Consider the following 16767-nt stretch of genomic DNA (forward strand, 5'->3'; position numbering starts at 1 on the left):
ATTATGTTCTGCTCCACCAACGTGTTGAACAGATTCAACAGACGCTGCTTGGCGACGTCCGGAAGATTCTTCAGCAAGCTGAACTTGATCTTGTCCGGACCAGGAGCAGTGTTGTTGCCCGTCAATAGTGCTATGGAGAGCTCTACCATCGAGAAGGGAGGATTAGCATCGCTCCCATCAACAACGTCGAATGATGGTTGTGTCGGCACCGAGTCCGGGCACACCTTCTTGGCGAAATCCAATATCCACTTGTCCGATTTTTCCACACTCTCGTTCGGAACGGAACCTCTACGCATGGCCCTCGCAACGCGCCACAGAGTGCTCATGGACGTATCTGCTGGTAGTCCTTCAACGAACTCCCGCCAGTACATTCGCTTCTTCCGCTTCAGAGTATTACTGTACCTGCGATCAAGAGCTCTGTACTTTTGGAAGTTCGCTCGGATTCCACACTTGCAGAAGTCCACATAAGCTTCAGACCTGGCCGCCGAGAGATCCGTACACTCCTTGTCCCACCAGGGAAGTGGAGGGCGCGTTCGGATGTACGGTCCCGGGACGGGTTTCGTCTGAGCTTGTAACGCACTGTCATAGATCAAATTAGCCAGAAACGCATATTCTTCAAGCGGTGCCAACCCAGCTCGCAACTCAACTCCAATGGAGACTGCCTCCGCGTACTGTTTCCAGTCGATATTTCGCGTCAGATCGTAAGGCATCTCCACCGTTGTCGATTGCTGTGGGCCATGGCTAACCAGAATAGCGATCGGCAAATGATCACTGCCACGAGGATCTTGGAGCACGTTCCAGTCACAGAGAACTGCCAAACTGTTGGAACAGAGCGACAAGTCGATGGCACTCGCCTTCGTACCGGACGTGGTTGACGTTGGTGGTGTTGCAATCCGCGTAACTTGCTTGTCCCTGTTTAGGAGGGTCATCTGGAAGTCGTCGCACAGTTCATGAATCAGATATGCTTGAGGGTCTGTCTTGTGACTTCCCCACTCGGTGCTGTGAAGATTAAAGTCACCCAGAACCAGTCGCGGTGCCTGCAACAGCTCAAGCATACCCCACAACTTTTGTCGAGTTAACGACACCTGTGGGGGAACGTAGACGGACACAATGCAAATGTCCAGTCCTCTGATCCTGGCCTGTACTGCGACTGCTTCGATTCCTCCTAGCTTCGGGAGCGTGACCTTTCTAAAAGTGTGGCATTTCCTGACCCCAATCAGTACGCCTCCACCTCTATTTGGTCCTGCCCTGCTCTCTGTGATGATGTTGTAACCCCGGAAAGCTGGCGTCTCATCTCCGATAAGAAACGTTTCGCTCAGCGCAAACACATCACAGTCCCGTTCGAATGCGAATTGTTGAAAATCGTTTAACTTGGGGGTTAAACTTCTACAATTCCATTGTAGAAAGGAGATGCCGTTTTTCGTTTTTGGTGTATTACCCATCAAAGGAAATGAACGACAAGAGGGGCATCGTGCTAGCAAGCTGTTTCCCGATGTGTCTAGCGAGAGGCTCAAACCGCTTTATGATTAAACGCGTCGGTTCACTCACAAAAGAGCACAGCCATTCCACGATTGTGGAAAAAGGAAGGACTCCTTTGAAGGCATCGGTGATCGGATAGTCTGTTATTATTTGTTGAACGGAAGAATGATAATACACGCCATTGTGCATGGGAAAGCTTTGTACGTGCAGCTTTCAGTTCGTTTCAGACAAAGCGGATTTTTGTTCTTTTGAGTTGAAAATAAAAGGCAAAATGGCGCATGAAGTAAACAAAACAAAACTCTTTATTTGAGCACGATTCCCTGCCGATCATCACTTTTGTTGCAACAACAATTCAGATTCATCACTTCTTCGAATAGCTATCGTAGAGCTTCTTGAAAAACTCCCAGAAAGTCAAGTTCAGCACGGTATGGGGCGCAACTCGCGCGTACAGCGGTACAAATCCCTTGTACAGTCCGTGCAGTCCTTCAGCGCGGTAGATCTTCACGAAGCAATCGAAGATGTTTCGATACAGCAGACCTTTTCCACTTTCGGACAGACCTGCAAAACAAAGGTCCTCATCATCAACGTCATCCACAAAACTCCACTCAACACAAACCTTGGTTGGTCATCCGGGTCGTAACGACGTCACACGGGGACATCAGTACCGACGTGAAGAACCCCGCCACCGTGCTGCTGGCCAGTGCCGTCAGCACCACCGATTCCCGGAACAGTTCGTACTGCGTGAAGAAATCCTTACACGCCGCAAACGAGGCCATCTGGGTGGAAGATCCCAGCGAGACCCGTGCCATGTTCGCCGTGTAGCCTCGGTACAACCCCCGCACGCCGGAACTCTTGTAAATGCTCACGAATGCGTCCACCGTGCCGCGATGTCGGTGCTGGAACTTGGCCGTATAACTACCCGAACTGACGGCCTGCAGCTGCGTCTTGACCACGTACACCGGACACGACACCGTCGAACTAATAACTCCAGCAAATCCACCCCAAAACACCGACAGCACCGGACTCAGCAGCGCATTCTCACTCTTGGTCCAGCCAAGATTGTCCACCGTCTGGTACGTCCCCAGCCGGATCGAGTTCATCGAGAACTGGTACAGCACCGCCGCCGGAAGGCCCTTCTGCAGTCCACGAACTCCATCCGATTTGATCACCGAAATCACCGACTGCCGGAAGCCTCGGTACGCCCTCGCTCCGACCTTACTGCGAGCCTGAAGCTCCCCCTCCAGCTGCTGGCGGGTCTTGAGCACATCGAACGGGTTCGTAAACAGCACGGCGCAGCAGGACGACAGGCCGCCCAGCAAAAACTCCATCGCGCGCCGCTCGGATGCAAAACTAAACTGCCAAAGAAGAGACAGAGACACACGGGCGAGGTGTGCCGTTTCGTAATCTCTCAACTACGAGTGAAGCGACTTATCTTATCAGAAAGAGCAGGAGGCAGTTGTTATGGGAACGCGGACTCTTAGTTTATAGTACCCGGCACAGCAATAATGCAGCTCACGGACTGTGTACTAATGTGGTGTTAGACTAAGCGCCCAGTTGTTAGTAGCGTCGGGTAGGTTTATGAGTTGGTGTTGCTTTGTACAGATTGTTGGAAATTACTATCAGATCTTAGTACTTTAAATATATTTATCGCATTTAAAAACTGATGGACTTAGAATCAAACAATTGTATAGGAAGACATCTGGAAGATACAAAGGGCGGTTTTACTTTTCTAAAATGTATTTATTCGAATGCATACTGAACATCTGGCAACCCTTGCAACGTTACGGATACGGAGAGACGTTTACTGGACATCCCAAATCCCTAGTACATCTTCTAGGTTAAAATCGATGATCATCGAAATTCAGTTTCATTTCAGAAGAAAATTGATATCCAGAAACGTTTTCCATTCAATTCAATTAGTGTTTTTATTAGAATTTAGCAGTTCTGCTCAAGGATGTTACAATTGGCAATTCAGAGATTTAGAGAACTTTTCATCTGAGATCATGGAGCCTTTGCAGGGAGGGTACATATTTCTATGTTTTGATGTTGCTAGCTGAGCTCTATTGGAGAGAATAAATTTTGAGAAAAAGACCTAGATCTATGACACGTTTCTATCTAAGAACAAAATTAACGGGGTACAGTCCATTATCCAAAGGCCTAGGAAAAATTTTACTTCGGATAATCGAATCACAAAAAAAAAAATTTTTCGTTGCTTAATTTTTTATTGTTGAGCTTAAGTATAACCCCTAAACTACGTTAAAGTGATTTAAAACTTTTAAATCCAAGATGGCGGCCAATACGGCGGTTTCGTTTTCGTTTTACGGAGCAAGGTGGGGGACGCGGCCTCAAGTCAGTCCAAGTCCGGTTTCTTGTGGAAAAAAGGGTAGTGGCCGAACTAGTATTGCATACAAAATGAACACCACCGGAAGATATAGGGGATCGGGAGGGGGAAGGTGAAAGAAAATTAGTGTAGGTGTGAGTAGTAAGAACTTGGATGACTTGAGCAGTTACGGTAATCTAACTTTAAAACTGAATAAAGGAAATCTGAAATTATGATTCAAAGTATTATGAGTTAATTAAATAAGAAAATGTAACTAATCGCAGATTTATACAAAGGAAACCTATGATGTATTTCAAATTTAAAGGAAATTAAAAAAAAAAATACTGGAAAACAAAAGATGAAAACTAACTTGTCTAGGGAATATAAATCTTGAGGACTTTTTTCTGGGCCCCGTCCTATCGCGTCCGTCAGTAGTCTTGTCGTACATTACAACTAGAAGCAGATCTGCTAATGAAATAGTACACTCCGACCAGTTCAACTGATCTTTTAAGTCCAATTAACTTGAATCAACAACCTAAACTAAACTGTCTGAAAGCAGAGAGAAGGGAAAAAAAAATCCTCGATGTTTTAATTGCAAAGCCAAACATTCCTTTACCTTGTTTTTAAACCTGACTTGCCGTTTCCAAAACCAATAAACATAAATGAACAGTTAATACTTTAAAAGTTGAATACTCTTCGTTAAGAAGACTATTTCGTGCCTTCCATTTCATTAGGGAACAGAAGCTCTGCAAACAAGAGTGTATCCCTATCATACCTAATATAAACAGTCATTTGAGTGAAAGAGATGAACTCCTGTTCACAAAACCCTGTGTCCCTTTGAAATGTTAGGCTCCATTTGATCGTCAAAACTCCAGTAAATCCTCGATTCGCAACAATGGTCGATACAACCATAATCCGAGAACCGTTAGTTCAACAGATTAACGAATTTTGTCCGATATCATTTCATTATTGATTGATCGAGACTCTTTGGATGTTTTGACAATTCCGAATGGTTAGTATATCACTTAACTGGTAATCAGAGATTCTGATTGCATCACTTAACTCGTTTACAAAGAACTGTCGGCCTGGAATTATTAAACAATCTAAAGTTACAAAAAAACTAGCTTTTCTGAGTGCCTTGCAAAAAACTTATTTATTAAAATACCAGATCCTAACCTAACACCCTCATTAAGATAAGAAAAAATCACGCTTCTGTTTTTGTGATTAATTAAATTATTTAATATAATCCCACAATGCCTAGAAAAGACCTCTCTTACTGCTGTGCGTAAGCGTTGCTTTATGAATTTCTACCTAAGCTAACGATGTATCAAAAAGATTTAAACCTGTTCCTACCAGATTTTATAAACAAGAATATTGAGATGCAAATAAAAAAATCAATATCTTGCAATTTTACATAGTATAAAAGTTGTGATTTCTATCAACACAAGTATATAAATATAAAATAAATGTGTGATATATATCAACATCGGAAACCATCTTTGCAAATAGCCCTGAAACGACGGCAACGTGTGGCTCCATCTCCAGGGAAGATGGCGGCCAATATGGCGGTGTTGAAATATTGAAAAAATGCATTTTATTATTTAATAGGCAATCAACTATTCAAAATTGACTAAAATGGGGTTGCAGAACTCGAATTAGATGTTTAAAACCAGAAAAAGAAAAAAAAATGTAAAATAAAATAAATAAGTTTTTGCTAAAATATGCTATGTCGATATTTTATTATTTTATGGGAGATTAAGTATGATTTTTGAAGCTTTCCAAGAAAACGAAAAACGTTACCTATCGTGGATTTTACAATGTGGAGTTTGAAGCAAAAAAAATATTTTTTCAAAAAACTTCAAAATTTTAATGGAAATAGAAGTTAAATCAACTGAAAACAATCTAAAACACATTTTTCTGCATTGATAATCATATTTAGCATGTTATGGCTGGATTAAAAATATTTAGCATTTTTATGGAATTACCATGCACAGCATCGCAAAAACTTTTTTTTTCACAAAAAAATAATATTTTTTTAAATAATTATATATTTTGGAAACTAATGATTGTTCATTTTAATTCCAGAGTTTTATTTATGAAAAGGACCAATAAATTATTGTCTTTCATATGTTTATAGGACCTAATAAAAAAAAACTCTAGAATTGTTCTGTGAACAATTTCATACTAAAAACAGTTTAAATCGAGTTTTTTTTAAAGGTCCGGTAAACAAAATTTTGATATTTTGCTTTTTGGTGTTTTTTTAATAACCCTGACTTAAGGCGATTTAAAAAAAACCCAAAAACGAAAAAAAAAATTGTTCTTAGGACCTTTAAAAAAAATCTCCAGAAGTTCTTTTTTTTCAATTCATTTTTTTTATTTACAGGCATTTTCAGTATAACAAATTTCTTAGTAAATTTGTAAAATGCATGAAACATGCTATAAAATTGATTTTGGTGGCATCCAAAAGTGATATTTTTATGGAAAATCTGCATTTAATGAATTTAAATCAAACTTGGAACTTTTTGTGTACTTAACCTCAAATTTATGTACATTTTATTAGAGTTTAAATATTTAAATATTCGAAATTACATGCAATTAATAAGGTACCAAAATCTGTTACTAACATAACTGCTGATAAAATTTCGGTATTTCTTAAACAAAATTTAAATCATAGAAATTATTCAAAAATTGTTTTAACCAGAGCAGGATTATGACTACAAGAAAAACATGCTTCTGAGCAGTTCTCTCAGATTTCGGTCATTCGATTTTTTTTTGTGTTTTATAATCCGACTGAAACTTTCTTGGTGCCTTCGGTATGCCCAAAGAAGCCATTTTGCATCATTAGTTTGTCCATATAACTTTCCATACAAATTTGGCAGCTGTCCATACAAAAATGATATGTGAAAATTCAAAAATCTGTATCTTTTGAAGGATTTTTTTCATCGATTTGGTGTCTTCGGCAAAGTTGTAGGTATGGGTACGGACTACACTGGAAAAAAAATGATACACGGTAAAAAACATTTAGGTGATTTTTAATTTAACTTTTTGTCACTAAAACTTGATTTGCAAAAAAACACTATTTTTGTTTTTTTTTTTTTTTGATATTTTTTAGAGGACATCAAATGCCAACTTTTCAGAAATTTCCAGGTTGTACAAAAAATCTTTGACCGAGTTATGAATTTTTGAATCAATGCTAATTTTTCAAAAATCGAAATATTCGTCGCAAAAATTTTTCAGCTTCATTTTTCGATGTAAAATCAAATTTGCAATCAAAAAGTACTTCAGTGAAATTTTGATAAAGTGCACCGTTTTCAAGTTAAATCCATTTTTAGGTAACTTTTTTGAAAATAGTCGCAGTTTTTCATTTTTTTAAATTAGTGCACATGTTTGCCTACTTTTGAAAAGATATTTTTAAAAAGCTGAGAAAATTCTCTATATTTTGCCTTTTTGGACTTTGTTGATACGACCCTTAGTTGCTGAGATATTGCCATGCAAACGTTCAATACCGGGAAAATTTATGTTTTCTAAGTCTCACCCAAACAACCCATCATTTTCTAATGTTGATACTAATGGTCCGATTTTCAATGTTAAAATATGAAACATTCGTGAAATTTTCCGATCATTTCGAAAAAAATATTTTCATAATTTTTAAACCAAGACTAACATTTCAAAAGGGCCAAACATTCAATATAATGCCATAATTTGAAAAAAAAAAATCACAGCACACATATGTTTTGGGCAATTAGCGGCTTGTTCCGGTGGGCAAGCTTTGCCCAAATCTCCAACATGGGCTTATTTTTAACAAAATGCCAAATATAGAAAGCATGTACATGTTCTAGTGTGCTCAAAACTTCAATGTTTTATATGCCAATATTTGCGCAGGACACGCGCCATCGGTGCTAAAAATAATCGCATTAGTGGCAAAAATTCCTGAAAAGTCGACATCAGTTAAAAAACGGCACAAATGGGGCCTAAACATTTTTCTTTTTTTTTTACAAGATAAGCCACATTTTTTTTTTTATTTTTTTCAAGAAAACTCTGAGTGACTTTAAGCAAAAATGATGTGTATTGAGATATTAAAATCAATATAAAAAGAGAGCTGGATCACAAGTGGATTAATGAGACAACTTTTAGATTTTCTGGAAGAAAGAAATCGAAAACCGAAAGAGGTAAATTAACCAAGAAATAAATATTAAAAAGCCCACAAATGTCATCCCTTTTAAACTCTCTCACAACATGCCTTGAAACCTGCACCGCAGCGCAATAACCCACGGCTTTGACCTCACACGTCCGTTCGTCTGGGGGCCGGTTTCGGTTACGGGGGACGACAATAGAACGTAATCCCACAAAATACGACGACCGAAGAAATTGTGGGCAAGACATAAAACGGTGAATGAAAGCGCAACTAACGAACTTGTCGTCGAATTTTTATAACTTTTTTTTTCTTTCGTGAAACTGTTGTTTTTGATCACGCATATTTTTGTGTGTGCGTGGATCTTATCGTGGTTCTGGTGTTCTCAAGTAGCGGAACCTTAAGATAAACGCACTCTGTGCATTTTCAGCGTTTGTGGTTCTGTAGTCAGCGATTTGCCTCTGACACAGTTCGTTATGTGAATAAACTGACTTTGAAGTCACGAACGACAAGTCGTTGCCGCACACACAATCCGGTTGTTGCACCGTCGTCGCGGCCAACATAAGCAAGGCAGCATTGAATACATAGAGGGAAGCATTCTCTCCCTTCTTTTGATTCGTTTCGTACTCCGGGGCAAGAGAAGCTGCTCCGGCGGGTTCAGTACATAAAACTTTGTTTTCTTATTTTGCCTTGTGGACCGAGTTCGGGGTTTTGGTTATTCCAGCGTTTATTTTCGTAGGACTTTTTCGGCCTACACAGAAACATTGGGGGCAATAAAACGAGAGGCGTTAACACGTCTGGGCCAGGAGTTGCAATTGCAACAGATGCTGGTCGTAATAATTAGAAAGGGGCCTGCCCCTCCATTTGTAACCGAGGTCAAAGGGCGCCGAAGCTTTGGGAGTGTGGGTGTGCAATGAGTGATGATAAGAAATTGCAAGAGATATTCTACGATGCAAAGAGACAGATAAGCCAAAGTCCAAAATTCGAAACTTACCAATTTAGGACAGCGGGACTGGCCTGGCCACAATTTGACTGCTTTATTTGTGTGCTAATAAAGTAAACACACGACAGAGAGCGGTATGTGCACGTTCTTTATTTGCTCAATGAACTGCGCGCGGCTGCTGACGATGACGAAACTATTGAATAATAATTCTTTGAGCAACTCGCCTTTTTCTCGCTGCTCCACACACTTTTCTGCGGCCTGTCTGTTTGCACTGCTTGTTTTAAGTATTAAAAATATCTCCAACACACGCACACAAATGCGCCACGTCGTATACTTAACAATAAAACACCGATTTTATTTGCAAAAACTTTCTTCCGAACTTTGAATTGCAAAACTCAATGAATTTTCAATTTCACGCACCCAAAAACAGCCCGGATTGTTGATCAACAAAGCCTACCTGCCTTCAGCCCTATCAAAGCAGCCCGATAAAGGCTTGCTGATAAAAACTTTAAGGGGAAGGACACTGCTTTCGCGTTGTCTTCTTTGTTTACATCCACTTTTTGTAGGAAAAAACTCCAAACTCCGACCAAAACAACCGAAAGTCCGTGTTTTGCGCGGCGGTGAAAGTCGCGGAAAGAATTTCTCTCCCAATCGAACAACAAGAAAAAAAGAAGAAAGCAAACACTACTGCGACAAGAATTAGACGCCCGAGAAGTAAAAACAAAACCACAACCGTTATGTTCGGCAGTCGACGGCGAACTGAGGAACTGACGCGTCGAAGAATGAAAGGAAAAAAATGAATGAAAACAGTGCTGCCAGATGAATGAACTCGAGCTTTTGAACACACCCCTGGCCGAACCGGTTCGAACGTCGTGCGGGACGTTCGGATGTTACGTAGCGTCAATTTCAAGTAATTATTTTTATGACGATGAAAAAAAAAATCTAAAGCCGTAAACTAATTTTGATACCGATACTCTATTTTGCAATAGCGTTTTGAAAAAAACTGACTTTCCTGCCATTTTGTAGCGATGAAATTGCATACTTGTCATCACAAAAACTAACAGAGCTGCAAAGGTCAAACTGTCAGGACCTTTATTTAAAAAATCCAGAGTCCTATAAACATATCGAAGACAATAGCTTATTGGACCTATTAAAAAAAACTCAAGAAATATACTTTTCGATACTGTTTTGATTATTTGAGTTGACCAAACACACGTACGCCAAATTGAAGTGAAAACACAAACACAAACGTTCACACACACACACACACACACTCACACAAATGTAAAGTCTCGTTGATTGATTTGAAGTATACGTCGAGGTACTGAAAATTCTCTGAAACTACAAATAATATTTATTTGCACACCAAATATTTGCACCATTCTCCCATGCTAGCACAATTCTATCAGGATTCAAAACCATTAATTTTCGCTTGCTCGCCTGCCTGAATTCTTTAATAATGCTGGCAAAGTGCTCGAAAGGAATGCAAAACTTCATATAAAAGGAAACGCTCAAGAAAAGATTGCCAAAACGAATACAGCCCAGATCTAGGTTCAGATTCGATTATCCGAAGTTCGATTATCCGAAAATTTGTATGGGACTTCGGATAATCGAATCACGAACATTTTTTTGTTATATTCTTTTTCTTGTTTTTAACATCAAATTCGAGATCTGCGACCCCATACTAGTCAAATTTGAATAGTCGATTGCCTATTAAATAATAAAATGCATTATTTTAATATTTCGTTACCGCCATATTGGCCACCATCTTGGATTAAAAATTGTAAATCACTTTAGCGTAGTTTACTGCCGTTCTACGCATAATTGTCCCATGTTCAAAAAAGTGCAACTGAGAAAAACGCGATTGAAATTTTTCGACCGATATCTGTGTTTCTACGCATAATTGTCCCGTGGGTTCCTATTCGTCCTATATGTCCCTAATAACCCCGGTTAACATTTTATCACCCTTATTTGTAATCCTCTTGCAGGTAAACAGGTAAACAAGATGAAATGCTTTGTCAAACTCATGATTTCGTGATAGAAAATACTTGGTGGGACAATTATGCGTAGAAGAACAACGATGGGACAAACAGACTTGGTGTTGTTTTTAATAAGTTTCCGAACAAAGTCCCAGATTTTATGTGTTTTTCTTAAAGTACACATCAAACTAAACTTAAAAAATGTCATAAAGTCAAAATCGTCCAAAACTGACATGGGACAATTTTTTGTGATTCGATTATCCGAAGTTTCGATTATTCGAAGTGAAATTTTTCCGAGGCCTTCGGATAATCGAGTCTGGACTGTATTAAATTTGTTTGGAAAAATCTCCAACAGATCTAAAAACATTCAAATCTGCAAATTCAAAAATAAAAAAACTACAAAATATAAGAAATTAAAGTAGTTTAAAAATTTTATAAAATAAAATTTAACTAAATCAAAGTCAAGAATTCAAAATTTCAAGAATAGGGTCCTAAAGCCCTATGTCAATTTTTATGTACAACGGTAAAAAACACGATTTAAAATAATTTCTGATCACTTTTTTTCATATTAATGCAAAAATATAAATTGACACATGGATCAACTATGGTCCCCTTGGAACAAGCTGCCAAGTAGGACCATTTCTGTCAAGAAGGTCTGCAAAGTTATTTTTTTCCATTTTAAATTCTTTGCGTTCAAATGGTCGTTGTACTCAGAAAAATAAGCTTTAACGTTGTAAATAATAATATCACAAATTTAAGCCTAATTTAAAACCCAATTCTGCTTTGAAATCTTTCAAGGCTTTCAAAAAATGTTTTTTATTGAACCTTTTCAAACACACTCCAGAGTTGAATAAAATAAAATATTTAAGGTAAAATATCTAAGATCCTTTACAAGGCTTAATAAAATCAAAAATTAAAGTATTGAAATAACCATCAAGATATTGATTTTTTTTTATATTCAACTACTCTAAAAAAAATGAAACCATTTAGATTTGTAAAATTCAAATGTTCTTAATTTTGAAAAAATCAACGAATCAAAGATTAAAAAAATCAGAATATTTTTTTTAAATTCATAAATTTTTAAGGAAGCACAGCAACCAACGCAGTTGTTGTCTTCTTATAAGAAAATTGTCAATCTTACGGACCCAATCCTGTAAAAATCTGGTTGTAAAAATAGTCAAACATTGTTGTAACATATTTGGTAGACTGTACTCTAGGGGATGAATCAACAATATTATCGGTAGTCTGTAACAAAAATCTTCATGCAAAAACTCTGGTTGATGTGTACCGTTAAAATTTAAAATTCGTATACAAATATATTTGTGAACTCAAAATCTAATAAGATAGCTTAAAACGTTCTCAAATCAAAAGTGTCATATAAAAAAATTAAAAGTTTGTTCAAAAAATTTACAAATCAAAAATTAAAATTAAAAATCAAAGTATTTGAAAAATTCAGATTTTTAGTTTTTCTTTAAAAATTCATGTAACAAAATTATGTTATTTTTTTGAGTCAAAGCGGATTCAAAAACACCCCACTAGCATAATAATAAAATTTTGTTTGTTTCACCTAAAAAAAAAAAAATCTTCAAAAATAAGGTCCGTACTCGATTTTACGAAATCCTTCTAAACATTAAACGAATCACGATATTTTTTGCAAAATTTGTGTTTCATTTTATTATTCTATTTTATTTTTTTCTTTCATAAATCGAATTTTATCCAACTTTGTCAGTAAACAAAAAGAATCTGACAATCTGACTCAACCCGATTGAGTTGGCCGGTCTTTTTTGAGAAACCGATTTCGTTGCTAGTTTCGTTGGGTTGCTTACCAGAGAACTGAAGATTTACACGAGAAAGAAACAAGTTTCTCAAACCAACGGAAGTGTACAAAAAAATATCATTGGTTTTTAGGGCCCATTGTAATTTAACATTTCTGGATTTTATTTAAAAAAGGTCCAATAAACCAAATTTTATGTTTTTTGCTTTTTGGGTGTATTTTAATACCCCTGACTCAAGGCGGTTTCAAAAACACCCAAAAAGCAAAAACTGGAAATTTGGTTTATTGGTTCTTTTAAAAAAACTTCAGATTTTTAGTTTCTATTTCTCTTTTCTTAATGCGTCATTTACAGAAGACCCCCTCATACTCGTATCGACTCGTGAACAGCCCTGCTCAACCGGTTCACAACAAATCCCAACCGGTTCGTTGACAGCGACTGTCAGTCCCGCAGTCCAAAAGCAGCTCGTGTATTTCAAGTTCGTTCCGCGGATAGTAAACACGTGCGCGCGCGATTCCAAGAGTTTAATCGCCCAAAAAGTCCACATTTCCTGCAGCAATGAAGATCAAAGCTGCCAAAAAGACCGCGCCCAAGGCCACCGACGCCAAGCTGCACCAGAAAGTGGCCACCGGAACGGCCATCGCCAAGCCGGGCAAGCAGAAGAAAAACGCACTGCCTGCTGCGACGATTCGGACCACGCTTGGTGCCTCTGCCGCTGACGGAAAGGCCAAGAAGAAAAACAAACAGGAAAAGCTGAAGCAGTTGGCCGAGACGGTCGAAAATGTGGCCCCGAAAGTGTTGGCCGCCAAGAAGCAGAAAGCTGGGGGGAAACTGAAGAAGCAAGTGCTGAAGCCGGCGGTGGCGGAGCAGAAGGCGGTTAAGAAGGAAGAGAAGGTAGGGTTATTGGTTTCTTATTTGAACATTTGACTGGAATAATCAGTTATTTTAGGGCAAAAATCAGTCGGAATCGCTGCCTGAAGGAGTGGAACTGCCGGAGATTTTGGTCAAGAAGAAGACGATCAAAACGGCGCTGCAGGCCTGCAAGAAAGCACTGGACGATGGTTTCGAGAAGAAAAAGAATCTTTTCGGGGAGGAAATGAAGTACGGGTTGCAGATTTCGGCCGTTAAGATCCCACAAGTTCCGAAGAGGAATTGTAGAATGTGAGTTTAAGTTGGAATGCGTATTTAACTCATTAATTAACTTTAAATTTGATCGCTTAGGCAACTTCCGCATCCGATTTACCACAAAGGCGACGACATTTGCCTCATCGTGAAGGATTTGGCTCGTGGAAGCAAGTTTGATCACGAGGAAACCTTGCGCTTCTGGGAGGACAAACTGCGCGATCTCGGCGTTAACTTCATCACGCAGATCATTCCGTTCCAGCAGCTGAAGCAAGACTACCGTCAGTACGAGATGAAGACGAAGCTGGTTCATCGGTTCGATCGGTTCTTGGTTGACTCGCGGATGTGTAACCACGCCTTTGCCTTCCTCGGCAATGCCTTTATCAAGCGGTGCAAGAATCCGACACCCGTCGTGCTGGAAAAGGACGAACAGATTGTGGAGAATTTGGAAAAGGCGTTGCGTCGAATCACGTACAGACAAACCAACACCGGTGCCATCTCGGAGATTCAGTTTGCCACGCACAAAATGCCGCTGGAAAAGGCGGTCGAAAATGCTGCCGCCATGATCGAAGGCCTCAAGAGTCAGTACCCAGGCGGATGGCTCAACATTCGCACGATCCACTTGAAGCCAATGACCGACATCAACCTTACCTTCCCGCTGTACGTGAGCTCAACCGATCCGAATCTGGTTCCCGTGCCAACCGCGGTCGGCCCTCGGGAAAGCTTCGAAAAGGCCCGCAGCCAGAAACTGCTGGACATTACCAAGAACAAGTACAAATTCCAGGCGGGTAGTTTGGTGCGAGTGCCGTTCGAAAAGCGACGAAAACAGCCGGCAAAGAAGGGCAAAAAGGCGGTGAAGGGCGCTAAAGTAGCGGCCGAGGTGCAGGTCGAAGATGAGCTGGAAAGCGACGAGGAGGCGTTCAAGAACAGAGAACGGGCGAGCGACACGGAGAACAGTGACATGGGAAGCGACGACGAATGAGCGGGAGGTTTAGTTTGGTTAAGATTATATTGCTAAGATATATTGATTTCTTGTATCTTTGGCGTTACTTTATAATACAAATAATTATAATAAAAAACTGGTTCTTTTTCATTCAATCCGAAAGTGGTTTCCTTAAAAATGTGTGTAAAATATGAAAACCGAACAAAGAAGAAGTACAGCTCAGAAGCTTAAACGTACAAACAGGGTGTGTGTCTTGGCGAGGGTGTCTCAGGATCAGCCTAAATGAATTCAATTACGCTTGGTGTGTAGGCAAAACGCAAACTCTGCTTTCCTTGTAAATTTGGTATGATTTTGCATACTCACCAGGCGCAACGATCTAACTTTGTTCTACTTGGGTTGGAATTCTGAAGCAACTCAACTGTCTTTTTTACACGTGCAAATAAAAGTTGGAACGGTGTTTTTGATCGCAGAAATTACAAATTTAATAGAAATCCTTAAAAATCCCTGGAAAAAAATCCTGATTAGCCATTTATGGTCTTGTTTTAGGTGAAATTTTAGCTGTATTTTGCATTTTTTTTCATATATACAAATAAAAATAAATTTTGTAGTAAATTTACTAAGTGAAATAACAAATTCAAATTTAAAATTTCAAAATGATGTTTTACAATTTCATAGTTTACACCAAATCATATTTTTTTCCAAAAAAAAAATCTGTTGGAAAGATCTGAAAATTTTGCAAAAGTTTAATTTTTTAACCAAATGCGTTTTGTTTGGCCATACTTTTCAAATTTGACTAAAACGGCCTCGCAGAACTCAAATTTATATTTAAAACATAAAAGCAAACATTTTGCCATCATCATCTTTAGGTCATATATAACCCAAAAATCAAAATTTCTAAAAGTGAGCAGTTCTCTGAGATTTCGGTCATTCGATTTTTGCCTTCCTCGCCTAACTGAGGAAAGGATATAAAATCACTCGAAAAATGAACTTCTTAATACGAGCTCCTAGACCCACCTTCACGTATACAAATCGACTCAGAATCAAAAACTGAACAAAAGTCTATGTGTGTGCTTGGATGTGGATGTGTGCACCGAAATATTCTCACTCAATTATCTCAGCACTGGATGAACCAATTTGGCCCGTTTTGGTCTCATTCGATTTGTCTTGGGTTCTCTATTGGAAATTATGAAGCTTAGGAAAGTACTTTAAAAGTTATGCTAAAAAACCATTTTGAAGAAAGTCCGAAAAATTGTAAAGAGGGTGGTTTTTGTAAGAAATCCCGTTATGTCATACATTTTTAGAACGGTATTTAAAAGACCTTTCCAACGAGCCCAAAACATCGAGGATCTGATAACCCTATCAAAAGTTATTAGCATTTAAGTGTAATTTATGCACTTTTCGGAGGGCGGATCTCGGATATTTCGATAAAAATGGTGTCTTCGGCAAAGTTGTAGGTATGGATAAGGACTACACTGAAAAAATGATACACGGTAACGAAAATTTTGGTAATTTTGACATTCACTTTTTGTCACTTACGTGAAATTTTCCGAGGATTCCGAATATGACAAAATTGAAACCAAAAAGTGCCGCTATGGAAGCCTACAGGGCAAAAACTAACGTTGTAAAAAGTTTGTTATAGAAAAATCGTAAAACTCTGAGAAAAACCAAAAAGTTAATACCGTAGGCTTATACTGCCGTTCTACGCATAATTGTCCCATGTTCAAAAAAAGTGCAACTGAGAAAAACGCGATTGAAATTTTTCGACCGATTTCTGTGTTTCTACGCATAATTGTCCCGTGGGTTCCTATTCACCCTATATGTCCCTAATCGCCCCAGTTAGCAGTTTATCACCCTTATTTGTGATTATCTTGCTATACAACTGGTAAACAAGACATAATGCTAAGTAAAACCAATGATTCCGTGTAAGAAAATACGTGGTGGGACAATTATGCGTAGAATTTTAACGATGGGACAAACAGACTTGGTGTTGTTTTTAATGAGTTTCCGAACAAAGTACCAGATTTTATGTGTTTTTCTTAAAGTACACATCAAACTAAACTTAAAAATGTCATAAAGT

General features: G+C 38.7%; 4 protein-coding genes across 9 annotated transcripts in view; 1 reads left to right on the forward strand and 3 right to left on the reverse strand.

Moving 5' to 3' along the window:
* Positions 1 to 9622, reverse strand: part of LOC120428389 (protein draper) — a 37103-nt gene extending 27481 nt beyond the window's left edge. The window contains exon 1 of one of the 6 annotated variants that reach the window (XM_039593392.2): positions 8926 to 9617. The gene's annotated coding sequence lies outside the window, so the exon portion shown is untranslated. Of the gene's footprint in view, positions 1 to 8925 lie in introns of all 6 variants that reach the window. The other 5 variants (XM_039593387.2, XM_039593388.2, XM_039593390.2 and 2 more) reach the window with 5 other exon arrangements.
* Positions 1 to 16767, reverse strand: part of LOC120428400 (elongation of very long chain fatty acids protein 7-like) — a 318557-nt gene that overhangs the window by 81564 nt on the left and 220226 nt on the right. The window lies entirely within an intron of this gene.
* LOC120428390 (solute carrier family 25 member 35-like) lies at positions 1757 to 3017 on the reverse strand. Its single transcript, XM_039593393.2, has 2 exons — positions 2096 to 3017; positions 1757 to 2037 (listed from the first exon to the last, which is right to left on the reverse strand). Exons 1-2 carry the CDS (start codon positions 2805 to 2807, stop codon positions 1841 to 1843), a joined length of 909 nt encoding a protein of 302 aa, XP_039449327.1. The 5' UTR covers positions 2808 to 3017; the 3' UTR covers positions 1757 to 1840.
* Positions 13090 to 14829, forward strand: LOC120428404 (ribosomal L1 domain-containing protein CG13096-like). The gene is made up of 3 exons (XM_039593418.2): positions 13090 to 13519; positions 13575 to 13786; positions 13847 to 14829. The coding sequence occupies exons 1-3, from the start codon at positions 13184 to 13186 to the stop codon at positions 14727 to 14729; spliced, it is 1431 nt and encodes a 476-aa protein (XP_039449352.1). The 5' UTR covers positions 13090 to 13183; the 3' UTR covers positions 14730 to 14829.

Source organism: Culex pipiens, chromosome 3 (assembly GCF_016801865.2).
Source record: "Culex pipiens pallens isolate TS chromosome 3, TS_CPP_V2, whole genome shotgun sequence".
NCBI lineage: Eukaryota > Metazoa > Arthropoda > Insecta > Diptera > Culicidae > Culex > Culex pipiens.